Source organism: Phyllostomus hastatus, unplaced genomic scaffold (assembly GCF_019186645.2).
Source record: "Phyllostomus hastatus isolate PE091 unplaced genomic scaffold, TTU_PhHast_1.1 phas_contig_34, whole genome shotgun sequence".
NCBI classification, from domain to species: Eukaryota; Metazoa; Chordata; class Mammalia; order Chiroptera; family Phyllostomidae; genus Phyllostomus; species Phyllostomus hastatus.
This window is the reverse complement of record NW_025333857.1, coordinates 48,816,919-48,843,916: the sequence shown is the minus strand read 5'-3', so window position 1 is coordinate 48,843,916 and position 26,998 is coordinate 48,816,919. Positions and strand designations below refer to the sequence as shown.

General features: G+C 54.9%; 1 protein-coding gene across 2 annotated transcripts in view; it reads right to left on the bottom strand.

The window, feature by feature from the left end:
• The window catches only part of CCDC180 (coiled-coil domain containing 180), a 49,901-nt gene extending 23,672 nt beyond the window's left edge, over positions 1-26,229 (bottom strand). The window contains exons 1-18 of one of the 2 annotated variants that reach the window (XM_045840736.1): positions 26,146-26,229; positions 24,669-24,859; positions 22,246-22,334; positions 19,807-19,910; positions 18,594-18,719; positions 18,384-18,494; positions 18,170-18,265; positions 16,140-16,303; positions 14,673-14,792; positions 12,146-12,225; positions 11,679-11,767; positions 10,285-10,407; positions 8,959-9,132; positions 8,092-8,207; positions 6,881-7,007; positions 5,214-5,253; positions 4,679-5,085; positions 3,063-3,298 (exon numbers count right to left, since the gene is read on the bottom strand). In XM_045840736.1, coding sequence (XP_045696692.1) covers positions 3,063-3,298; positions 4,679-5,085; positions 5,214-5,253; positions 6,881-7,007; positions 8,092-8,207; positions 8,959-9,132; positions 10,285-10,407; positions 11,679-11,767; positions 12,146-12,225; positions 14,673-14,792; positions 16,140-16,303; positions 18,170-18,265; positions 18,384-18,494; positions 18,594-18,719; positions 19,807-19,910; positions 22,246-22,334; positions 24,669-24,859; positions 26,146-26,214 — 2,462 coding nt within the window. In that variant the 5' untranslated portion in view covers positions 26,215-26,229. The remainder of the gene's footprint in view (positions 1-3,062; positions 3,299-4,678; positions 5,086-5,213; positions 5,254-6,880; positions 7,008-8,091; positions 8,208-8,958; positions 9,133-10,284; positions 10,408-11,678; positions 11,768-12,145; positions 12,226-14,672; positions 14,793-16,139; positions 16,304-18,169; positions 18,266-18,383; positions 18,495-18,593; positions 18,720-19,806; positions 19,911-22,245; positions 22,335-24,668; positions 24,860-26,145) is intronic. The other variant, XM_045840737.1, reaches the window with a different exon arrangement.
• Between the last annotated feature and the right edge of the window lie 769 nt (positions 26,230-26,998).

Here is a 26,998-nt window from a genome sequence, read left to right as displayed (position 1 = left end):
ATTTCTCTTTCTTCATGCTATCCTTTAATGTCTTTTGTCCATTTCTCTTCTGTATAGAAGCAATCTATAGCAATCTTTTTATACAGGAGCTCTCTCTACATATTGGGAGTAGGAGGTCCTTTGACCATGATGTGAGTTGCAAATATTTTTCTCAGCTTATAATTTCTTCCCTTTTAAAGTCTTTATATCATCAAGATGTCAGTCCTCCCCAAATATGTCTCTAGATTCAATGAGATAACAAAACGGTCTCAGCAGATGTCTTCTTATGGGAACTGCTGAACAGATTTCAGATTTATATGCAAACACTAGTGGTCTATGTAAGTGGTCTAGGATAGTCGAGACGATCTTGGAGAAGACCAGATTTGGAAGACTTGCTCTCTGAGACATCAAAGCTCAGTGTGAAGACACAGTCATCAAGCCAGGTGAGGTGGCGGTGCAAGGACAGACACACAGAGCAGCGGGAAGAGGCAGAGCAGAGCCACGGGGGGAGGGGAGTTTTCTCGAATAGCCTGGGGTCCGTCGGTTGTCCACGTGGGGAAGGAATGAACGTGGACTCCCACCCTGCGCCATAAACAAAATCAATTCCCGTGGATTTGACATCTAAACGTGGAAGTTCAAAACAGTAATACTTGTGGCAGATAACGCAGGACAATATTTTCGTGACTGTGAGTCAAGCAAAGATTTCTTAGAACACAAATTACACTAACCCTCATGAAAAAAAATGATGATTAGAACCTCATTACAAATTAGAATTTCTGTGCATCAAAAGACTCCTGCAAGAGAGTTAAAAAGGTAAGTACAGAGAGGGAACAAATGAATGTTTGTCATATATTTACCTGAAAAAACAAACAAACAAACCCTCATATCTAGGGGAGGTAACTAACTCATATGAATCAATGAGAAGAAAAGACAGACAATCCACCAGAAAAAAAGTGGGCGAAAGATTTGAAGAGAAAATAACCAATGGCCAATAAGTATATGAAAAGGTTCACAACATCATTATTCCCCAGAAAATTTCAACGTAAAGTCGCAATGAAACACCACTACACAGATACCGGAACAGCGGAAATGGAACGGCCGACGACGCCAAGCACCGGGGAGGCGGTGGAGCGAGTGGGACTCGCTCGCCCACTGTCGTGAGCCGTTCAACCACCTCTGAAAACCTTTGGTAGTATGTGTTGGTTGTATCCTCTCTGGACGGACCCACATACAGCTCTGCATCCCGACAATTCCGCCCTTAGCTCAATGTCTAACAGAGATGTACATATACGTTCACCAAAAGACTTGGACATAAAAGAGCGTTCGGAGGGCATTGTTGGTACATCCGCAAATGGGAAAATGCCCCCATGTGCATCAGTAGTAGAATGGATAAATAAAATACTATACAGAAATAGAAAATGAGCTTTAGCCATATGAGGGAATATATGTGAATCTTACAGATATAATGAAAAAAGCCTGACATAAAACAGTACCTTCTGTATGATTTCCTTTCAATAAAGTTCAAACACAAGCAAACCGAATTCAGAAGTTAGAATACTTGTTATCCTTGGGGAAGAGAGGGCAGTGACCTAGGACAGGTCACGAGGGGGACTCCTGGAGACCTGGTAATGTTTCACGTCTTGTGGGTACTGGTCAGCCGGTGTGTCCCCTCTGGATAATTCACTGAGCTGTGTACTCACGACTTCTGTATGTTTCGGCATGTATGTTGCCCTGCAATGTGCACCTCCAGTCACTCAAACACAGAACTATGTTTATGGCTAGTTCCAAGGTCAGATGGCATGGTGTTTGGTTCGACACTCTGGGATTCACAGGGTCTACATTCATATCATGGATCTAACCACTTCCTACCTCAGAGGTCTAATTCCAGTTACTAACTCTCTGGGGTTCAGTTTCTTGATATGTAACACGGGCTGGTTATTGTACCCCTTACAGTTATTGAAAGTTTCAAATCCTCTCAATAAATATTAGCTCCTGCAGCGGTCCTTGCTTTTCTTTGTTCTATGTGCTACGGAGAGGACAATGTTCTGTGACAGAGGAAGGAGAGGATGAGGTTCAAATCAAGGGACATGTCCAAGGTGAGAAGATGGTGAGTGAGAGGAGGAGAGAGGACAAAGGCCTGACCCTACTCCTTCTGTTTCCTGCGCGTGTGTAGACCAGGGAGGTAGATTAACCAGGTGATCTCTAGCTGGTCAGTCTCAGCTGTGGCACTGCAGAGTCAGGAGTCAGGAGGGCGATGGGTATGCTGTCCTAAAGCCAAAGGCAAATTTCTACATTTGGCCCAAATTCAAACAGGAAAGCTGAGAAACTTGGGAGTTAGGGGAGGTCAATTCTCAGGGGTAGGATTATGGGTCATTCCTATATTCTTCATTGTCCTGTTTTCAATATTCTAATTTCCTGCAATAAATGTGTCATATAATCAGAGCCAAATATCATGCTGATAGACTCACACCTATGGTCTAATCTATAAAATTTTTTTAAAAGTTAGAGGTGATAAGATTACTGATGGAGTGTGATCTAGAACCCAGAGCATCTCGCGGAGAAAACGCTATGTTGCGGGTACGAGGCCCAGGGAAGGAAGGTGTTGTCTTGGGAGCGGCCGCAAGGCCATCTTCACGGAGAACGTCTGTGACTGCAGACGGTTTCTGGGCAGTTGCTACTTTTTATTCTGTGTCTCATCTCTACCCTCAGTTGTATGTTTCCTTTTTAAAAAAGAATTTTATCCTTGTTTGCGGACATTTCTTTTTCACTAGTTTTTTTTTTAAGAGAGAGAGGAAAGAAGAGAAACATTGATGCGGGAGGAGAGAAGCATCGACTGCCTGCCTCCCTGACACACCCAGCCTGAGGATTGTGCACACCAGGACTGGGGACTGTTCACACCCGGACCAGGGATCGAACCCACAATGCTTCGGTTATGGGACGATGCTCTAACCCACTGAGCTACGCCAGTCTGGGCTCTACATTTCCTTTTACCAGCTGAAATTAGTCCCCTTTTTGTTAAAGTATTTCACTTTGTTAATAAAATTCAGGACAAGAGAATGAAACTAAAAGGGTGTCCTACTCACTGTTTCTTAATTTCTGAGACCAGCGCGGACGGAATTATTACTTGTTCCAGGAACTGGGCGTTGAGCGCGTCATCGACGAGAGCGGTAGAGAGGCCGGAACAAGGCCTCTCACCATCCTCCTCTTCTTGTTCCAGGGGCAGGAAGACAAAGTACGTGTTCCCACTGGAGACGGTGAAGGACTCCATGTCCACGTCCTCCAGGGACACAGCGTCCAGACTCTCTGCTTGGGCTTCGGACTAAGCAGAAAACAAGACCTTAGACTGGATGGCATCAAACAGACTCGGGGACCCGACCACAGGCTCCCGGATGCCCACGGCTGTGAAGCTGTGAGCCAGATATGGCCTGCACTTGTTTTTGTGCCCACATAGCGCTTTTTAAAGGATTTATAGGGGGTTTTATTTATTTATTTTATTTATTTTTAGAGAGGGAAGGGAGGGAGATAGAGAGAGAGAGAGAAACATCAGTGTGCGGTTGCTAGGGGTCATGGCCTGCAACCCAGGCATGTACCCTGACTGGGAATCAAACCTGCGACACACATAGCGTTTTTAAAATCAGGAAATTCCACATAGAGTCTGGATTTTAGATGTCTCCTAAAAATCAGAAGATCTGGCCATTCTGAGCCCACATTCCTTCATGGCATCGTTGGCTGGAGCTGAGTAATGACTGCACAGCTGCCACAGATTGGATGCTGGGTATCTCTCCAAAATTCGTATCATCACTGTATTGGTATTTGGAGGTGGCCCTTTAGGAGATAATTAGGTCACGAAGGCAGAGCCCTCATGAATGGGACTGGTGTCCTTATAAAACAGTCCCCAGAGAGCTCCCCATCCCGGCCACCATGTGAGGACACAGGAGAAGAAGGCTGTCTATAAACCAGGACGTGGGCCCTCACCCGACACCGAATCCGCTGGTGCCTTGATCTCGGACTTAGCAGTCTCCAGAGCTGTGAGAAAAAGATTTCTGTTGTTCATAAGCTGCCCAGTCTACACCATCCCCATAGAGCAGCCCAAACGGACCAAGACAATACTCATTACCACCTGTCACCGTTTACACTTGGTCTCCAGCTCTCTTTCCTGTTGCCCGCCTGAGGGCACCTGAGTGTGAGGTCCCTGCTCAAAAAGAAGCCTCATGTGACCATTCTTCCCCAGCAACACAGGAAGAGAGTCTTCTGCAATTTCATGATTATGAAATTCAAGTTACTGTTCTGTAAGTGTGTGTGTGTCCGACAAGGTTTAATCGCATGAGAGCGACTTCCCTGCCTGCCAGTGGGGAGGCGCTCACTCGTTTCACACAGCCAGGGAACGGGGAGAGGGAGGGGCTGGAGGGGCTAGGTTGATCTGTGAGGGAAGGGGAGCAGGAAAGGGAGAGGACGGGGAAGAAGGAGGAAGGCCACAGGACTTCCGAGGAGGCTGTAGGGTGGGGTGCGAGGAGAGGAAGGTGAGCTTTAAAAAGCACCGCTCTGCGGTGAGAATTAGGTCCCTGTTGACACACGTTAAAGGTGTTCACACCGTGGTCATTCTTCCCACGTGCCCCGAGGGAGACCGAGCCACCGGGCCACAAGCGTGTATGAATGACACACAGAGTGAATATGACACACTTTCCCCTGGCCCACCTACCTCAGCCACGGACACCCTCTCCTGCTCTTCCTCCGCCTCCGTGTCTTCTTCTTCCTCCTCCTTCTCGCCCTCTTCCTCCTCCTCTTCTGGAACCACACCTTCCTGGTTCGGGGACGGCTCTGGGGAGCTGTGTCTTTCAACCTGCGCTTCTTCCGATTCCTGAACAGAGTCCTCTCCGGACTCATCCATCTCCTCGCTCGGCGGGGACCTCTCCTGCTGGCTCCCTCCCAACGCTCCCGTCGTGAAGAACTCGAGGTCCGGAGATCCTCCTTCCTGCGTCTCTTCTGCCGGCCCGGGGGAACCGGCGCCTCCGCTCGCGCTTCCCTCGCTTTTGCTCGCTTCCGCCTCAGCCCTTTGCTTCCTCCTCAGTTCTCTCATCCTGTCCTGGAAATGCTTTTCGTGTGCTTCTGCCGAGGGCCGACCCCAAAGCAAGAGGAAAGACGGGTCACCGATGTAGCCTGAGTGGGTGTCCCCGGCCCCAGAACACCCAAGGGTGGAGTCAGGGAGGGTCGGACTTGACGCGTGACAGGTTTACCTGGGTCTCGGTGCTTGAGGATGACGTCCCCATTCAAGTTCTGCAAGGAAAGAGCACAGGGCCCTGAGCAAGCAGTGCTGCTGTCCTCCTGCGCGCCACTTCCACGGGCGCCCCTTTTCTTTCACGTCAAAGGACCTACTTCCCCCCAATATCCAATGCAGGGTGTTCTCAGTCCAGGGGACTGTTTTCCCTGAGCCCGGGCACACGAGCAAGCCCTCTCAGCACACAGTGGGCATCGGCACACAGTGGGCTTTCACAGAACCAAATCTCACTCTGACACATTTTCAGTCGTGACCCAGGGCAAAGAGCTAGAAAACATAAATGGGAGGATTCGAACCAAGGGGCAGGAATCTGCTGCGCCCAGCTCATTCTGGGTTCACAAGCACACAGAGTGAACGTGGCCTGTGAGACCTGGGAGCCCTCTAGTTGGCACTACCCACCCCCTGGATGAAGCTACCGACACAGTGCGCCACACACAAAGGTGTTGCTGGGCAGTCTGCAGGTCTGGATTCGCATCCCAGCTCCTCATAAGTCGGGTCACCTTGGGCAAGCCCCTCAAACCCTGTGGGGCTCAGCCTCCTCCCTCGTGCTATGGGGACCGTGACAGTGCCCATCCTCACAGCCAGGCTGGTCTCACAGGGCGGAGGATGAGCTCACCCCCCTGTAGCTTGAGCTCCACCTCACCACAGGTGCCACAGGGAGCGTTCATGAGCAACCGGAACCCTGGCCCCTGCCTAGAGGAGGGATTCTCTGGGGAGGCAGGGAGCCCATGTATACGGGAAAGCCTTGGCCAGGTTCAGTGTCAACCACAAGTCTTTTCAGCTCTGGCCATGCAGGACTCTGGCTGGGTGCGTGGGAAAGCACCAGCCTCTGGCAGCGTCGGCCCAGGACATGCCAGGTACTCGTGCTTTACCCAGGGCCACTCTTTGCGTCTGAATTTTGTGCAAGACACTGTGCTGAGGGCGATCCAAGCTGAATACAGGTTAGTAAGGCACACCTGCCCTTCAGGGGACACCTTCCACAGGTGCTCTGAACTCCTGCATTCCCCAGCAGCCAGCATGCAAGCACCCCCAGAGAGAGAAGCGATGGGGTGAGGGTGACGTGGGGGGTCAGGCTGAGTGGATGGGGCACTTGTCCCTGGGAGTGGACTGGGAGTGTGGGCGGGTTTGAGTGTGCAGAGGCAGGCAGAGGAGCAGCATGAGGGAGACCAAGGAGTGGGCTGGAGCAGGGTCAGTCAGGGTGGGAGCCAGAGGGGGCGCCTCTGCGGTCGCCTATGGGCTGGGGTTGGATTCAGTGGGGGCTGCAGAGCTGGGAGGGCCTGTGAGCAGCACAGTGGGTGGGTGGGAGCTGTATTCAGGGGGTTAGGTGGCAGTGCCGGGCTGGGTGAACGGAACTCAAAGAATCATCTAAATCAACCTTTTTATTAGAACTCCATTCTAATGGAGTTCTGATGGCCTGAGTTCTGAGCCCTTCAACCTCTTTTAATCTGAGAAAGAGGTGATCTCTTTCAGAAATGCTTTCAGCTTTTTACTCCTTGATGTCCTGACATAGACTCTAACTCCACACGGGTCAGGGGAGGAGTTCAAAGTCGAAGCAAATGAGAACTAGAAGTCATCCTTTGCTTCTCGGTGAGTGGCTGGGCATCTCGTACCCCTCCCTCCCCCTACCTGTTCAAAGACTTCACGGACGTAGAAGTGTCGGCTGAGGCTGGAGCTGTAGGAGTTGAGTTCTCTCAGTATGATCGCTGAGTACTCCATCACTTCTTGTGTCAAGAGGACATGAAAGTGTTCATAACTGGAAGGCAGGTACGGGAGACCCTCATCTAAGAGGGGCTCAGCTGAGCGTGGGAGACCCCGGCCCAAAGTCAAGCCCGATCCCAGAGGTGGGCTGCAATGTGGCATTTACCTGTGCACAGAGCAGCCGTATAGGTTTCTTTTTACGATAATAGTCTGTGGTTTGTTTTTCTGACCATACGAGGAGTGATACTTTGTAGAACATTTAGAAAGCACACATGAGAGTGTTCTCTGCTTGTTGTAACATGGGTCCCTGCTTCCAGCCCACAGCCCTTACCCTGTTCTTGAACTTCACCGATATTATCCCATCAAACCCCCTAACGCCTCACGACCCAGACTGCTATCTGTTTCCCAGGTCAGGAGACCAAGGCTCAGAGGGCTACTTATCTGCCTCGAGCCCTAATTCTGAACCTAAGTGCTGCAAACCATCGGCAATGCAATTTCTGTCCCGTGCGTGGTCCTCACGGAACTGGGTGTACAAAGGCACAGAGATGCAAGCTGGTTCACAGAGAACTGTTTTTAATATTGAAAAACTGGAACTAATCTTAAAAAGCTAATCCATGGGGGGTGTTAAATCATTATGAAGCAACCATGTTAATACATTCTACGTGGTAATCTAAAATGGAAGCATATTTGTAGTTACAAAACAATTTGAGAGTATGGTCCAACCTTTGTTTAAAAAACACTCTGTATATCTATAGGCCCACGCATAGGGCATATGCCCATAAAAAGGAGTCGTCGGGCAGGAACGAGGGGACATTTTCTGCATGTTTGTATTGGTTAACTTTTTCTTCTTTAACAAAGAGCATGTATTTTAAAGGTAGAGGAGGGCCCACACTCCTGACCTTTAAACTACAGGGCCTTGAAACCTCCCTCCATAAACTTCCGACGAGAGTTCTCCCTGGAAGCTTCCGTGGTGACTGACAGCAGAGCTGTACAGGACCATGACATTCTCAGGTTGGAGGCAACATTTCACCTTGAGATTGTGGGGTACACCCCCGGGGTCCCAAACAGGCAGCCTCTGGCATTGAATATGACGACTCCCAGGTCATCCCCCTCTGTCTTCTGGGCTCTGGTCTGCCTACCTGCATTTTATATTCTGCAGAAAATCTTTGGCCTTTTCCAGGTGAGACTTCAGGGTTGCCTCACTGCTCTGCTGTCTCAGTTGGTCCAACAGCTCATCAAGGAGGGCCTCCTGGGCCTGGCAGCCGACCCCGGAACAGGAGAAAACAGTTGGGAGCTCCCAGGTCTCCAGTGACATGCAGAGACCCTGCCCCTGGACCTGGGGCCCAGGCACCCAGGGCTCTTTTTTCTTTCCTACAAGGGCGCTCCTCCAGGCCTCCGGTCTCTATCTGAAATGTTCTTTTCTGTCCACTTTACATCCCTGGAGACCCAGTTCAGACGGGATTCCGCAGGGACACAGCCCTCACACCCACCCGGCCTGGCCTGTCTCACCCTGCCAGGCCACCTGCCCCTTGCTCTCACCCTTCCTACTGACATCACATGCTGGGCACGCGCCCTCCGTTTTCTAGACCGTGTGACGGCAGCTGGGGCAGGAGCCAGCTCACTGCCAAGGGCAGATGCTCTATGCCCTCTGTCGGTCTGTCATGCACTCTCCCCTGCAGACACGTTTGGACCCAGGGACCCACTGCACAGCCCAGACCTGACTCAGGTGCGTGTCTTCCATTCCCATGGTGTCCCATGACCAGCATGAGCCTCAGTTTCCCCATCGGCTCAAGTTTTATAGCTAGCTTGAGGTTTTACATTTGAAATTAATTTTCGTTGATGGTGTGAAGCATGGGTCAAGTTGTTGTTTCTTTTTTTTTTCTTTTTTACACTTGAATCCTGGCTGAGTTCATAGGTCACCAAGCAGAGCCTTCAGGCAGCTGGTGACTGGGGCGAGGCCCTTCCCTCCTCCCCGTGGGGGCTGCCCTGGGGGCTGGGAGCCACACCTTGTTCTCCAGGTTGTGCCTGTGGCGCTGATGCTCCATCCGCTTCTGAAGCTCCAGCTCCTGCACGGACAGCACGCCCCGGTGTGCCTCCCACAGCTGCACGGCCTCCTGGAAGTAGCTGAAGAGCTCCAAGCTCTGGCCCTCTGCCCGCTTCGCTAGGGCCTCAAAGGACTTCTGCAGTGGCAGAGCCCAGAGAAGGGGCCCTGAGTGAAGTGCCCCAGGGCGAGGGGCACGGCCCCACTCACCGGGCTCCCTCACTGAACAGTGGAGGACTCGTGTCTCCGAGGACTGGCCATTACTGCCTGGATGCCATCCCTCAAGGTCACCTGGGCCTCACCTTGGCTCACGGCCCTCCCTCCTCTGGGACAACATTTCCAGTCAGCCCAAGGTCATACCCTTGGTCTGGCTTTCCCTGAAGTCTCGTGTCCACGGAAGCCCCGGACAGGAAGAAGATGGAGTTCGGGTTTAGGAGAAAGAGGAACCGCCCTAGAAACCGCCTGGGCCTTCAGGTAGCTGCACCCCTCTCGGCCCTGGGGCATCCTTCCTTCTGCGGAGCTCCCTGACTCTCAGCGTCTGGGCCAGACCCACACTCTGCTAAATCCTCACCTCTGCCCCTTTAAACAATGTGTCTTATGCTCTCATCAGTGTTAGATGTCAGCAAACTTGGCCTGTGGGCCAACGTGGTCCTCCACCCCTTTTGGTTTGGCCCTGGGAGCCAAGCACAGAGTTTATGTTATTAAATGGCTGGGGCAAAAAATAATAATAATAAAAAGAATATATTTAATGATGTGAAAATTATAAACAATCCAAATGTCAGTGTTTAAGAAGAAAGTTTTCTTGAAACACAGCCACACCCATGTGTTCCTGTGTTGCCTTGGGCTGCCTGTGTGTGACGGCAGCAGAGTGAGAATTTGTTACAGACACATGACGGCCCGCAGAGCCTGAAACACGCACTATCTGGTCCCTTGCAGAAACGTCAGTGGACCCCACTCCAGATTCGAAGCATCTTGGGGCAGGGGCTTACTGCTCCCGTGGCCCTTCTGCACCCACACTGAGCAGGGGCTAGGGTGGGGGGTGCACCTGCTGCTGGGGACCGGCCCCGGGGAGTCGGGTGTGGGTGCCAGGGTTGGGGGGTGGCTGGGAGTCAGGGGCAGAGCCTAGGGTGTCCGGCATATCGGGATGGCTCTGAGGGGCTGGCCGTGGTGATGGAGAAGGACTCCCTCGTGACAGGAAAGTTGGAGGCCCCCGGAATCCAGTTCTTCTCACAGCCTAGCACCCCAGGCTGCTCCCCAGCTGCACAGGTCCCCATATTCCCCATCTACGCACTTCCAAGGACTCCAGCTCCTCCTCTGTCTTGCTCTGGAGCTCTCCCACCATCTGGAAGAAGGACGGGCTCACCACGCTCTCCGCTTCCTCCTCAGTGAAGGCTTTCCAGTCCAGCAGCTGCGCCTGCAGGGCTCAAGGGAGAGCCTGGCTGAGGGCTGGTGGGGGGCTCACCTGCCTGGTCCTGCACCCTGAGGTCACCTCCACCCTCCCGAGAACCTCAGGGGAAACCCTCACAGCAGTGGAGATGGCCGTCACTGTGGCCCGGTGCTGCATGCTGTCCCCTCCATGTCCCACTGAACGCACCCCTCCCCAGGTGTTCTCATCAGCCTGATTTTGACAGAGGAGGAAACCGAGGTTCAACAAAGTGAAGGGACTTGCTGGTGGCAGACCCCTGGCACGTGATGGGGCCAGAGTCTGAACTGAGACCTGCGCTACTGCAGACCCCCAGGCGCAGTCTGCCGCCCTGCGTGGCCCCAGCGCTGCTGCAGGTCAGACGGGCCCCTGCTTCCTGTAACTGAGTTGTGCTGACTTGCAAGTAGGCTCTCTATATTAATAAAGCCTTGTTTTATGCATAAAATCTAAAATAACAAGCCTCCCCCAAATTAAAAATTTGTCTGCAGTTGTACATTTCCAGTGCTGATGAAGGGGAATGACAAGTCTCCTCTGTCGGGCTTAATGCACCATTGGGGTAGTGAGGCAAGCACGCAGCCCCTGTGGGTACCGGACAAAGGGCAGTGAGAATGGGCTTGAGGCATCAGCCCTCAGGGCCAAAGGGCCTGTGGGGCTCCAGGAGGAGTCCCAGGCAGCAGCAGGGTAGGGGAGGTGAGTGCCGGTGGGTGGGGTGGGACTCTCAGAGGACACAGGTTCACCTCCCTCTTATCCCTCCCCAGGCTTTACTTCTGAGGTCTGATGCCCCTAAAGAGCTGGCTGCAAGGCACATGGCTGTCCCTGAGGCCGTAGAGCAAATAGGCAGGGCCCTGTGGGCTTGGGTAGTGCCCCAGGGCCTTTTGCAAACTTGGGTCTTCTCAGCTGTGACTGGCAGCACCAGTCACAGAAGCGAAGCACTGGAAATAACCCCCAGATATGACTGACCTCGCTGAATAAGTAATGTCAAGTGTTGCACGTGATGCAGGGTGGCAAGGGTGAAGTCTGAGGCAGTCAGAGAGTGTAGAACTCTGGGAGATAAGGAGGGCTTCCTGGAGGAGGGAATTAGTGGTGGGGACGGGGACAGGCGGAGGGAAGAGCTGCAGAATATGCACAGCCAGGGAAGGCCCGGGGCATGTGAGGAAGGAAGGCAGGGGATCCAGGCTACAGAGAGGCAGGGGCGGGGCAGGGAGGGGACGTCAGGCCCAGCCCCGAGCTCCCCTGCACAGGCTTGCGGGCGGGACCCCCACCTTGCACGTCTGCACGTGGGCCAGGCACTCCTGCCAGATCTTCTCGTACTGTAAGCGGAGCCGCGTTATGCAGTCGGTGTGGCAGGTGTCTCCATGGGCAGAAACAAAACATGTCAGCTGCTCTTCCAGAAGGAAGAGGGGAGATCAGAAACAGGAGTTTCCCCTTCACGAAGGGAGGGAAGTGTCTTCTGCCCAGTCAAGTGCCCGAGTCAGGGCCGCTGAGCTCGCCCAGATCGTCCTCGCTATCCTGGCTCTGCAGGCCAGGTGTCCGCGGTCCGAGAGGGACTCTCAGGACTTACGCTTCCCTCCACCCCCGCACCCCGTCTCCCCCAGGAGGGACCTGCCACCCACTCCTGAGTTTCCAACTCTCAGATAGATGATGGACCCAACAGCTGGAAAAGCTACAAAGCTGCCACTGGAGCAGAGTTCTGGGGAGACCCAAGTGAAATCCCCCAAACCTCACTCACTGAGCTGCTTATTCAGGGACTTGAAAGCAGAATACCATTCAGCCAGCTGATCTTGGCTGTAGTTGGGGGGCAGAAGGTTGCTGGGGAAGGAAGGTGTGACAAGTAAGCCAGGCCGGAATAAAACGTTCCCGTGTCACGATGGGTTCCATCTCCCAGGAACGCGCTCTGGAGGTAGAGCGCGCTGCCCAGGCAAACGCTGAAGAAGCAAGGTGCTGAGCTCGCTCCCAGGGAGAAGGCCTATTCACACTAACGAGCCCGTCACTTAGACAGTAAAAGCGAATGTCCCTAATGGGAAAAGACAAACAGCTTATATCACTTGACCAAAGAAGCCACTTCCAGGAACCTAATCTGAGATATCAATATAAAATGTATTATACAAAGTTATATATTAAATTGGTAGCTTAACATTACTGTTTATAAACAGGAAAAAAATGCAAACCACCTTAGCCACCAACAGAGAATTGTCTGAATAAAGTACAGTGAATCCCCTTGTGAAGTCATTTAAAAAGTGTGGCAGATGCAGAAATGGCCAAATATCATTAGCCCCTCCCATGAGGAGGTGGAGTCTGCTTCTCCACTGGGCTCAGCCAATGGGATGTTAGCAAAGGGGACACAGCAGAGGCTGGGAAAGGCTTGAGCACTTCCCTGCCCTCCCTGGTTGCAGGGAGATCTGGTGCCACCCTGCCATGCTTGTAAGCCCGGCTAAGCCTCCTGGAGGCTAAGAGAGCAAGCGCAGAGAGGGGCAGCTGAGGCTCTGGATGTGGGGGTGAGGCCATCCTCAACGATCCCTCCCCAGCCCGGCCAGCCCAGACCACAGGAACGACCTAACAGACCCACAGAGTCATGAGAAACAAGAAATGGCTGTTGTTTTCAGCCATTACATTTGGGGTGTTGTTTAATAACATGAAAAGGTGCATCTGGCTAAAGGGACCATGTGATTTGCTGTCCAAACCAGGACACTTTTGACAGTGGAAGAGGGTCTGCTATTAACGATGATGCCAGCAAAGAACAGTCATGAGCAGTAAAGAGCAAAAGGAAGGCACAGGGGTGCACCCTGCACCGCCTCCAGCCCGCACGTCACACCGTGTGCCATGAGGTGCCCTGGGCTAGGTCCTGGGGTGGAAAGTGGGCATCAGTGGGAAAACTGGTAAACCTGAATAAGTTGGGAGGGTTAGTTAACGGGAGGGAAGGCATCAAAGTGATTTCTTAGCTGTGACACACGTCCCCAGTGGAGGAGGGTAACCTGAGATGACACAGCAGGGGGACCGGTGAGGGGCCCACAGGAATTCTGTGGGCTGTCATTGTACCTTTTCTGTACATCACACACTACTCCAAAGTGCAAATGTAATCGAAAAATTGTTTTTAAATTATATGCCCATGTGCTTATTGGGTCTGAGAAACTCCATGGGGGTTCCTCCTGGACTTGGGATAGGTCCCTCTTGGGGCCCCGGGAGTCTTAGCAACACGCCCCTCCGCACTGCCCACGGACCTGCAGAGGGGCTGCCTGTGGGCACAGGGGCGGGGGAGGAACACACCCCACCTCACACCCCACCACACTGCCCACGGACCTGCAGAGGGGCTGCCTGTGGGCACAGGGGCGGGGGAGGTGCAGATGGAGCAGGGGCATGGGTGCCTGGCATTGGCTTTCGTTCAGTTTAACAAGCAGGGGCTCGGGGGCAGAAATGAGTGGAGCTATGGAAAACAGCAAAAGCACTTTTCCTTGTACTGAGGTTTTTATCCACCTTGTTAATGTCACACCTGCATGGGGATGTGGCTGCACGTGGAGCGGGGGGTACCAGCCAAGGGGGCGGCCATGTGGGGCCCTGTCATTCACGTCCTAGCAGAACCTGGGCTCTGTGCGGGGCAGTCCCAGGATCACCAGGGTGGCAGGGGCCAGGGAAGACTTTAAGTGTCTCCGGGCTGCGGGAGCTCACAGGCTCCATCCTGCTGCTGAGTGTGGACGCTACGGGCTTGCCGGGCAGTGGGTTTCCAGGGTCTAGAACACTCAGTGCACCTCCCACCACACAGCTTATTGTGGGGTCGGGACTGGCCAGACCCAGGTCGGGGGGGTGGGGGGATGTGCACAGCCTCCCACGGGCTCCCTGTCTGATGGCAGCAGTGTCCTCACTGACCTCTCGGTCTCCAGCCCTGAGGCTCAGTCCCTCCAGTTCATCCTCCAAACCGCCAAGCTGATGGAGCCACGTTGCCCCCCACTGCCCTCAGAACAGTCCGACTGCTTAACCTGCCCCTTTCTCTCCACCACTGCCCTCCCACCTCACCCCTTGCCATTGATCCCTTCCAAACTTTCTTGTTGCCCAGTCACACTAAACTTCTTTCTTGTTGCCCTGGGGGCTGGAACAGCCCATCGCGTGGGCACAGGCAGCCAGCCCAGGGCCAGAGAACCAGCAGATGGTGGCCTGGTCTGGAGGGTGCCTCAGGAGAAACGTCAGTGCTAGGGATGGGGACCATGCCTGCCTCTCCTGCGGACCCCAGAGGCACCCCTCCCCGGGGACCCATCCCGCCGTACCAGATGGTGCAGACGTGCTTCAGCCGCTTTTTCTGCAGGGCCTTCTGGTTCTTCAGCAGGCTCTCCAGCTCTTTCTTCACGGCCAGAGGAGCCTGGATCCTCTCACTGGCCATGAACTCACTGGGTGTCCAGACGTGTGGGCACCATGGAGAAAAGAGGGGAGGCAAGGTGGGCGGGAGAGAGGAGATAAGGTCTGTGGTAAGAACATCCAGAACCCCAGCACGCTTACACACTCCAGCCCTTCCTCCCACCCTGGGCCTCCGGGACACTGAGAAAAGAAGGGAAGGTGTTGGAGGAGAAGGACCAAGGGCAGAGTGAGGCTCTGGCACTGAGAGTGCAGCTCCAGGTGAGGGTCCTGACTGCCACCTGCCAGCCCTGGGGCCTTCGGCAAGTCAGTCCCCCCGCCCTGAATCTGTTTCCTCTTCTGCAATGGAGCAAACGGTGACAGAGACCCAGCAAGGTGTTGCAAGCGAAGCACCCCTAACACTGTGCCTGACCCATGGGAAATGCCCAGGAAATGCCAGCTCCCGCCATCACTGTCGGTGATTATCATCAGCATTTGTAACAACCTCCCAGGCCCCGACCTGACACGTGTCATGCAGCATCACATTGACCATCACTGAAGCCCTATCACCGGTCCACCACAGTGCCGGCTTTGCACAAAGAGAGAAAGGCTCCATATGTTCAAGTGCTAGATCAAGGTCATAGGGAAAGTACAGGTGGAGCCAGGTCTCAGTATACTTTCCTTCACCCTCAGTGTCAGATTCTTGTGCTCTCCATCTGGAAGTGCAGACGAACAGACCCATAACACAGATGGATAGACACGCTTTGGTGTCCTCAGGCATCTGGGCCCAAAGTGTCGTTTTCTTTGCAAAAGAAAGCCTTGCTGGTTGGCCAAAGCCCCAGGACCCTCGTGTCAGTATTAACAAAGCACTCTTCCCCCGCCCCCCCCGGCAGAGGAGCAGGGAGATGGGCCCTCTCTTCGCCTGCCCTCCCATGGGGGGAGTTTCCCACTGCAGGGAGGGAGGTATCAAAGCCGAGGAACAGGCTTTGTTTTGGGCCCAGTGACGCAGGGCCGTGTGTAACATGTGTAACGGTGAGAGAGGTGATGGGGCAGACAGCCAGGCCAGCCTTTCCCAGCAGCTCATACTGCTCTCAGAAATCTACACGCGCCGTGTGGGTCTAAAAAAGCCTGGGAGAAAATATGTCAAAATATCAGCTGTGCTCCTCACTGTGGTGAAGGATTAGTGGTAATTTTTAATTGCTTCTATATTTTTTTGCTCTATTCTCATTTTTTTTTAAAAAATGAGCACATATTACTTTTACCACCAGAAAAACAACAGCACTTCCAAGTGACGGCATGGAGGGAGGGAGAAGGCCACCCCACTGCCCACCACCCCCTCCCCGCCGCCGCGGCCAGGGGAGCTGGGGGAGGAGGGGCTGCGGGCAGCGTGGGTGGCCACAGACCTGAAGGCCTGCACCAGGGCTCTCTTCTTGAGAGCCTTCCAGGTATCGGTCAGGTCCTGCCAGCGGCGCCGGCTCTCAAGCTCCTGCTTCAGCGTGGCCTCCATCAGGTTCACGGACAGCTGCGCGATGGCCCTCCGGTTGCCCAGCAGGGCGTGGTTCATGTCCTGTGGTCACAGGCAGGCAGGCTCTAGATGCGTGGGCGGGCTCTCATAGGTTAGAACAGGGCCCAGTTGGGTGGGGGTGGTGGGAGGCTGGAGAGGGCGGAGGTCCTGGGGCCGGGTGTGGCCGTGGCCATGCAGGTGGTACAGTGTCTGAGGAGTGCTCAGGGCCACTGGGCACTCACAAAAGCTGCCTGGAGCTCTGTAGCCATGGACGGCGACCGTGTGAGCTTCCACCTCGCTCCAAAGGTACCTCAGACTGTTTGTTACAGACACTGATTTTGGTTCAGTGGAGTTAAGCACTCCAGTGGGCTCTCAGTGTTTAACTGTTTTTTGTGTTGTTTTAAATAAATGTGTCCAAAAGCAGAGTGCTCACACTGTCAGGGACAAGCCACACATGGCAGAGACGAGAACCAGAGGAGGCCGGAGCCGGGCCACTTCCGGGCAGCCCTCCCAGGGGCTCACTCCCAGCCACACTTGGCGTGGCAGTGGGGGGATTCCTCATTGTGCGTCACCACCATTGAGCCACTCGGCATCCAGCTGCCTTCAATGAGAGCAGTCTGTCCCATCCCCCAGGGACTATGGCATCTGAAAATGTCTCTCTACAGGTCCTAACACCCTCGAGGCACTTCCCTGGGGCAGGGGTGAGGACCTGCCGAGCACAGTGGGCAGAGCCTGCTGTGACACTGGCTGGAACCTGAGGTTTGACGCAGCTGTCCTTCCTGGCACTGGTCAGCACCTCCCATTCTGCAGCCGTAATATGAAGATATTTACAGCACAGGGAATTTGTGAAATTAAATGAGATACATGCACATACAGCAAGCAGAATTTGCCAGTTGTTATAATGAGAGAAATAAACATTGGAAAGTCAGTCAGTGGAACAAAAATGGAACACTGCCAACTCTGACTCCCCTAATGGATCAAACGGATACAAGTTAGGAACTCTTGCTTGTCTCAAAATGAGAGCCACTGTTGCTGAGCCCTGTTTTATCATCTTTCCAACAAGTACTGGGGATTTAGGGCTATTGTCCCCATTTTTTGGACAGGGAGTTCCAGGGAGAGGGCCTGCGTTGTTTCAGGAGCTTCCGCGTCTGGGCAGGGGAGAGGGGTGGCTGTGCTCGCTCCCTGTCTGTGCTTTGTCCGGGACCCTGAGTCACAGACCTGGGCTGGAGCCCCTGTGTGGTTCTGAACACTGTACCCCTCTCTGCATTATCTGGCTGCCCAGCTTTCTGCTCAGGAGCTGGAAACTCAGGCAAGCAAAATGCGCCTCTGAGTAGCCAAAAGAAGCGCACTTCCGTGCAGCGGAGAAGTCAGACCGTACTGACTTGGGAGGCGTCAAGAACAGCAGCAGCTGGGGGAGGCCCAGGTGTGGACAGGGAAGCACTGGGGACAGAGCTCGGGGCAGGCACGGTTCAGCCGCAGACTCTGATGGCCGGCAGGAGGAGAGGCAAGAACCGGCAGAAAAACTAGACCAACAAAGCAGCAGACTGGGGTCACCCACGAGGGCACAGACCACTCTGGGATGGCAACAGCTTCCAGGCGATGCCTCCCTGTGCAGCACCTCTTGCACTGCACATGGTGGCTGAGACAGGGCCCGGCAGGCGCTGGCAAAATCGCCAGTGCTCAAAACGATGCCGCTGCATTAGGTGCACCGGGGTTAAGAGGGCAGGGAAGTAAGCAATGCACTTTAGACAGACTGCTGTTGAAAATTCTTAACTAAGGCTCTGGCTCTGAACCTAACTGGCCAACCTGAGTCACCTGGAAATGCCACCTGTGCGAGGCCCTTTATTCCTGAGACGCCAGGCTCTGGGGCCCCTGGGGCCCCAGCCCCCTCTTCCATGGGCTGGCCCCCTGCACGTGAAACCCACTCACCATGGCTTCCTTGTTCATCAGCCTGTACACGTCGGGCTGCATGAGGTAGGACGTCTTCTGTATGATCTCCACATATTTCTTCAACACGCTTTTCAGCTGGAAACGACCAGATGCCATGGTTAGTGACTGTTTTTTCTCCCTGAGAACGAAAAGGAAACAGGTGGCCCCTCGCATGCGTGGAAACCCCCAGGAGCCCGCAGGGAGGCCCACTCACTCTGTCCACCCGGGAGAACTCGACCGAGTAGAGCGTCTCGTCCAGCTCCTTAATGCCCTGCTTCTGGAGCAGGAACTTCTCGGCCACCTGGTCCCACAGGTCCAACAGGGTCTGTGCCGAGGAGCCTGGGTCAGGCTGGGGGAACAGAGGGCAGGGCGGGAAGGGGAAGGGGCCAGGGCGGGGCGGCCCGACCCTCGAGAGGACCCCTACTTTGATATTGTAGTCTTCGAGGTTGTCGTTCTCCATCTTTTGGAAGAGACAGTCGATGTCTTCCTTGAACCCAGTCAGCTTTTTTAAGAGAAGCGCTCCTGGCTCCAGGACCAGAGGCTCCATGTCCTAGAGCGGGCCAGGAGGGCAAGGGGGATGGCATCCGCAGCCTGGGGGCCGCAGGAAGCCCCTCCCCGCCTAATGCGGCAGCGGCAGCCGTGGTCCTGTCTCAAACATCATACTCATTCCCTAGACCTGAGAGTTAAGATTCACCCATCAGCTCACAGCCAGAGCTCAGAGGCAGCCACGACGCGGGGCACGTGCCATGAGCCAGGCCCTCTGCTCTGTGCTGAGCCAAGCCCTCATCCTTAGACGCACTGGGTCCTCATTACAGCTTGTGAGGCGGGTGCTGGCACTTGGCGAGGCTCACGGTTGGGGCTCAACAAATGTTCATTAAAGAAGCAGCTGATACAGAATTCCGAGTTAACTGCACATGAAGAGACTAAGGCTCAGTTAGGTTGTGTGGCCACACCTGACCCAAGCCACAGCGCTCGTGGGTGAGACAGAGCTCCTGTCCAGCTGGGATGTGTTAGGAGAGTGACGAGCTGCCTGGGGGAGCACCGTATCCATACTTGGGGTGCAGAGCCAGCTCCACTGCTCTAGGGGAACAACACGACCCAGAGAAGCCTCGGGAAGAAAGTGGAGTCACCGCAATCTGTGGCTCAGAGAGGACCCGGAAGGGCCTAGAAGGGTGCTGTTTAGGGAATCTTCTGGGCCCTGTGTGGCTGGGGATGAGGTCTCTGAGGAGGCACAGGAGCCAAGCGAGGGCAGCACCTAAGGGCCAGGCAGCATCAGGATGTCAGTGGAGGGTCAGGCCGCGTGGCCCCTCGTGCGTGGGACCGAGCAGAGACACCGAAGGCTGGGCCGTGACATCAGACCTGGAGCGTAGTCCCCACTTGGCCCCTTACGTGCCAAGTCAGATGAAACCGCCTTGGCTCCCCTGTACGATGAAGTAATAACAGAACCCGGCTTACAGTGCTGTGTCAGAATGAGCACTTGCAACGAGCCACTCAAACACGGCTACGACGGTTCCGTGGGCAGCCAGGCGAGCCCCTGAGAACCTCTGAGAGCAGGCGGAAAGCTCGGGCGGGGCCGTGACAAACCTGCCTTTGGAATGGCCCGGGGACAGCAGGAGAGCAACAGCAAGGGTTCTCACCATCCCAATCTCAGCAATCTCCTCCTTAAAACTCCCCAGAGCGCTCTCGAAGGCCTTCCTCTTGTAGTCTCCTTGAAGGCTGACAGTGCTGGCCCGCTCAGGAACTGGAGGAGAACGAAAGAGGCGATGAGGCCGCACTCGGAGCCCCAAGGCCGGGGGACAGCACCCAGGAAAAGGCAGCAGGGCAGAAAGTGCCCTGGTTCAGAAGGCGGATCCCAAAGCCTGGCCAGCAGTGTCAGTCTTACGGAAAAGGAGAGAAGAGATGAAGGTGACCCGTAAGTACTGCAGGAAATGAAGTCTCACCTACCCAGTTAAATGCTGGCAAAAAGTTCCAAAATGGGCCCTGACTGGTGTGGCTCAGTGGGTTGGGTGTCATCCCACAGACCGAAAGGTCACCGGTTCCATTCCTGGGGTCAGGGCCCACACCTGGCTGCGGGCCAGGTCCCGGGTTGGGGGCGTGCAAGAGGCAACCGATGGATGTCTCTCTCGCACACATGGATGTTGCCCTCCCCCCCTTCCCTCTGTCTAAAAGTGAATAAATCTTTAAAATAATGAAGTTCCAGAATGGTATGTATTTAATGGGACCATTTATGTTTTTTAAAAGGGTTTATAGAAGGAAATGCATACACAAATAAGAACAAGCAACATTTGCCCAGCACTTCATGAGTACCAGGCATTGTTCTAACTCAGTTACTCATTGGTCTTGTTTTGCAAGTGGGGACCCTCGGGTGTGGCGGTTAAAGAACAAAGGCCGGCAGTGGCTGAGCAGGGACCTGGATGTGCGCCCCCTGCTCTAGCGCCGGACATCTCCCTCTGCTCTGCCGTCCCCAGGACCCAGGCGGGAAGCTGGACACCACATGCGTGATTTCGTGGGTGGGGGGCACTCTAAAGGGGAGAGTGGGTGCTATTGTGGAGGGGGAGTTCTTACTGCATGACTACCTCCTTCCTTTGTTTTCCTACAGTGAGTGCGTATTACTTGTTCAATCATAAAGAAAGCAAGCCGCTATAACGGGGTAAAGTCAACAAGGACATTGTGGCATGAAGGAAGAAAAGGTGGGTTCAGATATTCCGCTGGGGAATCGCAGTAAAGCCAGCAACATTTTCTATGAACTGTTTTTATCAGAAAATATCTAGAGTGCGGGCGGTCACTCCCTCCTCTGCCAGCTCCCTGCACTGGGAGAAGGGCCCGGGAGAGGGGACCCTGGACAGAGAACCCAGGGGAGAGGATCCAGGGGAGAGGGAGCGGCGGAGAAGGCCCCGGGAGGAGGCTCTGGGGAGAGGGCTCAGCCGAGAGGCACAGGGGGGAGATCCCATCAAGAAAGAGCAGGGCAGAAGGCCCAGAGGCCTAGGTAAGAGAGCCTAGGCGAGAGAGCCCGGGGAATAGGAGTCAGGGGAGGGCCCAGGGGAGAAGACCAAGAGGAGAGGGCCTAGGGGACAGAGCCCATTGGAGAGGCCTAAGGAGAGACCCCAGGGGAGAGCGAGTAGGGGAGAAGGCCCAGAGGGACGGATCTAATGGAGAGAGCCAACTGGACAGAAAGCAGGAGAGAAGGCCTGGGGAGGGGTCCAGGGATGAGATCCCAGGGAAGGGGGTGTAGGGAAGAGTGCCCAGGGTTGAAGGAGCAGGGGAGAGAGCCCAGGAGAGAAAGGGAAGGGGAGAAAGAAGGCTTAGGGGTGGAGGCTCAGGGAAAAGAGGGCTCTGGATCCCAGGGGAGAGGGCCAAGGGAGGGGGTCTAGGGGTAGACCCAGGGGAGAGTCCCCAGTGGAGGGGGAGCAGGGAAGAAGTCCCAGGGGAGAAGGTTTTGGGGAGAGGGCTCAGGTGAGGGGGCCAAGGATAGAGTCCCAGGGGAGAGAGGGTAGTGGGGAAGGCTTAGCAGAGAAAGGCCAGGGGAGACAGAGCAGGAGACAGGCCTAGGACAGCAGGCTTAGGGGAGAGGGAGCGAGGGGGAAGACCCACGTGAGAAGGCTGAGGTGAGAGGGCCCAGGGGATCCCCAAAGGGGAAAGAACCAAGAGAGAGGACTCGGGGGAGAGCACAGGGGAGGGGAACAGGAGAGAAGGCTCAGTTTAGGGCCCGGGGAGAGGACACAGGGGTGGGCGTCCAGAGGCAAGAGCTGGGTTTGAGGGGGCAGAGGAGAAGGCTGAGGGGAGAAGGCTTTGGGGAAAGGGCTCAGGGAAGAGCCCCCAGGAAAGAGAGAACAGGGGGAGAAGGCTCAGGGGAGAGAGCCCAGGGGAGGCCCAGGGAATATGGCCCAGGGACGATGGCCCGGGGCGAGGGAGCAGGGGAGAAGGCCCAGGGGAGAAGGCTCAGGGGGGAGTCCTCAGGGGAGAAACAGAATGGGAGCCGGCTTAGCGGAGACAGCCCAGGTGACAGGGCCCAGAGGAGAGTCCAAGGGGGGAAGGCCCAGGGGAGAGCACCAGGGACAGGGCACGGGGGAGGTCACCGATGGTGTCCATGAGGCTCCGGACTTCCAGGGCAGCGATGGTACTCTCGCTCTCTTGCGTTTTTTCCTTCTTGGTAATTTGCTTTTCCCTGAGGCACGACCAGATATGAACAGTAAAACCCCAACCCCCTCACCCTTAGGGAAGCTTGACACCGGGGAGTCTACAGGTGGTCCCTGGACTTTGTCTGCAGCCTGCAGCCCGGGCCCACTGATTTCAGAGTGTCCTGAGGCTGGGCCAGTCTCCCTACAACCTGCCTGGGCATCTGCTGGTTCTCGAAGATGCCTGCCATTCCTCAGGGTGCCTGTGGGTGCAGCACTTACCAGGCCTTTCCCACGTAGCCCTCACTACAGGCCTCCCGGTGAGGAACACTGCAGGGCCCGGGGCCCAGGCTGGCCCTCCGGAGGCGGGTCTTCCGGTCTCGTCAACCAAAGGCCTCTGGACTAAGGTGGCCTCACAGGAGCCCGAGGGCCCCGACTCTGGCAGCTGCTGATGGCTCTGGCTTCTCTGCCACTTGCCAGGGGACTTGGGGACTTGGTTTACACTGGTGGTGATCTCTCCTTCCCTGGAGCCGCTCTCCACCCACCCATGTCCCCACCCTGCCGGAATGAACACACAAGGCAACTGGGTTTGACCGGCTACGTTTTCAGAAAGGGGACATGGCACCCTGGAGAGATGCCAGTGCTGAGTCAGTGACCCCAGTTATTTGGAGGGTGGCACGGTCTAACAGGTTACAACCACATCTCTCTTCCTGCCACGGGCCCCGGGGGCTGTGCCCTGGGTCGGTGTCTAGGGCAGGGGCGGATTGTCTATCTGTCTCAGGAAGCCCGCACAGCATAGCACAGCACAACGCCCAAGACCTTCAAGAGAAGTGCCTTCCAAAACGCTGTCCTGCGGGCGCCAGGACCTCCTGACTGATGCTGGATCTGGTTATCAGGGTGATGGATGGTCCTAAGCTAAACCCTGGGGGCAGGGGGACCCTCAAGATGCACAGGGAGATATTGGTAGACCCCGGACCTGCATGAGAACAGATCAGCTGAGAGGGGCCTGGGATCATTGCAGGGAGCCAGAGTCACAGCCAGGCTGCGAGGCCAACCTCTGGGGTGGGGTGGGGTGGGATGGGGTGAGGGGGAGCATGGACAGGCCCCAGCTGTCTGTGCCTCTGCATCTCAGCATCAGGCATCAGCTCATGGGCTGCAGAATGCTAACCTCCAGTCTGGACTCAAGTCCCTAGTGGGTTGCCCATCTGTAGGCAGTTAAGGGTGCTGAGGGGTCAGAAGCCTCAGGGGCGCTTTCCCTGGGAAAAGTTGAGGGTCAGATCAGAGCAGAGATCTTTACCTAGCATTGGGTCAACCCCTCCTCCAAAGGGGGTGAAAGGGAAAACAATGGCTGGTAGGGAAGAACTGAGTTCCTGTCCCAGAGTCCCAAGCCAGAGAGGGTCTAGCGTTTGCAGAGCTTGAAGGGCAGAAGGGAAGCCCAGCTTCTGCTGCATTCTCCAAGCGCCCCATGAGGAAGATGAAACCTTGGCTTTCCTTTTCTTTCCTTTTTTCCAACTTGAGTAGTCGGAGCCCAGGGAGCTAAAATGGCATGCTCGGGAATCTCAAGTTCAGCTCCTGAAGTCGGAAGTTCAGAAGGAACTGCTGATCTCCCTGCTCCAACTCCATCTGTTTCCATCTCAGGAAATGGCACCTCTGCCACCCACCCAGGTGCTCAGGCCAGAGACCTGAGACCCACAGGGCATCTCTCCTGCAATGCAGCCCATCACCTGGTCCAAGGGCTCTGCCTCCAAAGGACACCTGAAGTTGCCCTGTTCTCCCTCTCACAGCCCCACCAAGCTAACACAGCCCGCTGCGGCCTCCTCCCTGCCTCTTTGTGCAGCTCCTCAGATTCTGCACACGGCACCCTGAAAACCTTAGCAGTGCAAATCAGCTGCTTACTTTAGTAATGTCCAAAATACCGACTGTGGCCTGAAAGCCTCTCCTAGCCTCACCTCCCTGTCCCCAGGCCCGCTGGCTTCTTCAGCCTTCTGGAGTGGACCCAGCCCATCCTGCCTCAGAGCCTTGCCGCACGCTTCCTTTCCCTTGTCCTCCCATCTCAGCTGGGGCCCCTCCTCAGAGAGCTTTCCGGACACCTGCCCCACCACCCCACCCTCTGCGCCAGGGCCCTCCCATCCTTGGGGAGAACGGCTTATTCATTTACTGTTAGAGGCCTGAAATTCCAGGAGGGTGGGATCACAGTGCCTGGTGCCTGGCCCTTGGGAGAAGGGAAGGAGAAGCAAACTACCCTCCAAAGTAGGTGCTATTAAGTCCCTGGGACTTTATTCCTACCTAGTTTCATCCTGAGCTCTTTTTGAGGTTTTGAAGGCTCTGATGTCCGCCCCCCGCCACCACGTGTGTGGCTGTGTGGCCTGGATGGCAGGACCTACCTGTAGAGGACAGGGTTTTCTGTGACCCAGTCGTTGGGCAGGCTGCGCACCCACTTCCGCTGCCGAGAAGACATCACCTCCCCTTCAGGAATATCCCCCTTCTTCATCAAGGGCTTGCTGCCATCCTTCAGGGTCACGGGAAGCTCTGCATTCTGCTTCCTGGAGGCCATCAGGGACTGGACCAGCTGCACCTGATCCAGTTGGGGGGCGGGGTCAGCGCACAGACTCCCCAGCCCCCTCGGGCGGACTGTGCGGTCTCAGAAGGTCAAGTGTAAACCTGCCAGCAGGAAGGTGCTTCGCAGGGCACATGTCCTACAGGAGAGCTCTCCCCTCCCCATTACAGCCATCCAACCACATCCAGGAAGACGTCTTGTAAGAGATGTTAATGAAGACCAAGACGTTCACCCCAGCATTCTGTATCATCGAGAGGACCTGGAAAAATGGAACTGTCCCCAATAACAGGGGGTTGGTTGAGGGGACATCACAGGTCCCTTCAATGGAATATCAGGCATTTGTTAAAAACGAGACTTAGAAAGAATTGTTTGTGACATGGGAAGATGCTTATGATATACCATAAAACACATCAATGAAAAGTACACATTAAAACTTATTTAAAAAGTATGCAGTGTGATGTCCAAATTTTAAATGCAGAGAAAAGCGACCAAACATTCCGGCCTGGCAGGAGCGAGGAGCGCTCTCGGAAACACACAGAAAGTGGGCCAACATCAAGGACGCGGTGGGGCTCCCGGGGAGCAGGGTCGTGTGAGGGATTTGCTCGCTCGGTCTCTCTGTCCCTTGATCATCTCCCAGGCTTCCACCGAGAGCGTTATCTAGGGTTCAGAGTAGGCCTGCAGATCCCTGTTAAATAAGCACTGCGGAACTTCAAAGGACATGTTCCAGTCTGTGTATTTCTTTTAAGATACCGTTTTGTCTGTGTAGTTTTTCACAGATGACAAGAGAACTCCAACACCTGTGCGGCTGTCAAGAGGGTGTTCCTTGAATGCAGGACAGGAAGTCCTATGTCGACCAGGCAGCCACGGAATGTCACGAAGGGCGTGAACGGCCCCTGGCATGGGCAAGGTCTCTGAGGTTCTGTCAGTAGGGAAAAGTAGGTTTCCAAACGCAAGGATGGAATCAGACCCAGGTTTTGAACAGAAAACTTAGGGATGCTTTCATGCATCGGAAAAAGACCCAGAACATCCCATGGTTAATTCTGGCTATTTCTGAGTAATTTAAAGCTTTTAATTTAAATTTTTTAATTTTCAACAACACACATTCTAATTTTATATTCCTACATCTTAAGAACAAGAGTTATTTTTAAAATGAAAGCTATTTTCCAAGTCCTTATTTCATTAGTTTCCCAGGCAAGGAAGACTTCATTCAGGTGGAGGAAAGTTTGGAGGGGAGGAGAGGGAAGTTTGGGGAACAGAGGGAAGTTTGGGGGGCAGGAAAAGGGGCGACAAAAGGACAGGTCTACCTCAGCCTCGAAGATCTGCTGGTAGACCTTCCCACTGGGAACCCGAGTCACCTTCCCCGCTGTGGACATCTTGGCCGCTGGCTGGGCGTCCCTGCCAGGAAGCAGCCGTCGGAGAATCACTTCAGGGACTTGCTTTCGTTTAAGACCGGAGGTTGAGAAAGAGGGTGAGTTCCCTCCAGGAGACTGGACCCCACTGGTGGGGCGGGACTGATCCTCCACCACTCCACCCTAGGAGAGCCCTAGGAGAGCCCTAGGAGAAATCGTGGGCCCTTCTCCATCCTCAGCGTTTTTTTAAAAGAAAAAAGGGCGGGGGGGTGCGAAGGAGCAGGAAAATAAACTCTGAACTCACAGGGAAAGCTGGCTCTCCCAGGCGAGCCGGACGAAAATCCCAGAGGGACTTCGGGGTTAAGAATAAGAAATGATTATTGTTTCATGCTCTCCTCTCCCAGGCTCTTTTGGGAAAAGTCGCCCGCAAAGTGTCAGCTGGGATTTCAAACCGACCTTGAACTCCCACTCGGCGTTGAACACGGTCTCCCCGACCCAAGTGGACACAGGGAGGGGCTTAAGGGAGGGAGCAGCGGGACGCTAGCCATGCTGATTAGGCGCCTGCTGTGTGCTGAGGAGATCCAGCAGGCTCCTCTCCCGCCCCAGCCCACCGAGGAGCGGAAGCAAGCCCTGGACATCCAACCCCTTCCGAGCCCGGCCAAGTGGAGGGGGGCCCAGGGCCCAGGGCCCGGGGGAACAGCCTCACCTCAATTTCAGAAAGCACCACCCAAGTCAGCTAGGGCCTGCCCAGCATCCGGCTACAGGACACACTGCGTCTACTGCGTCTCCAAGGCAACGCGGAGGGGCG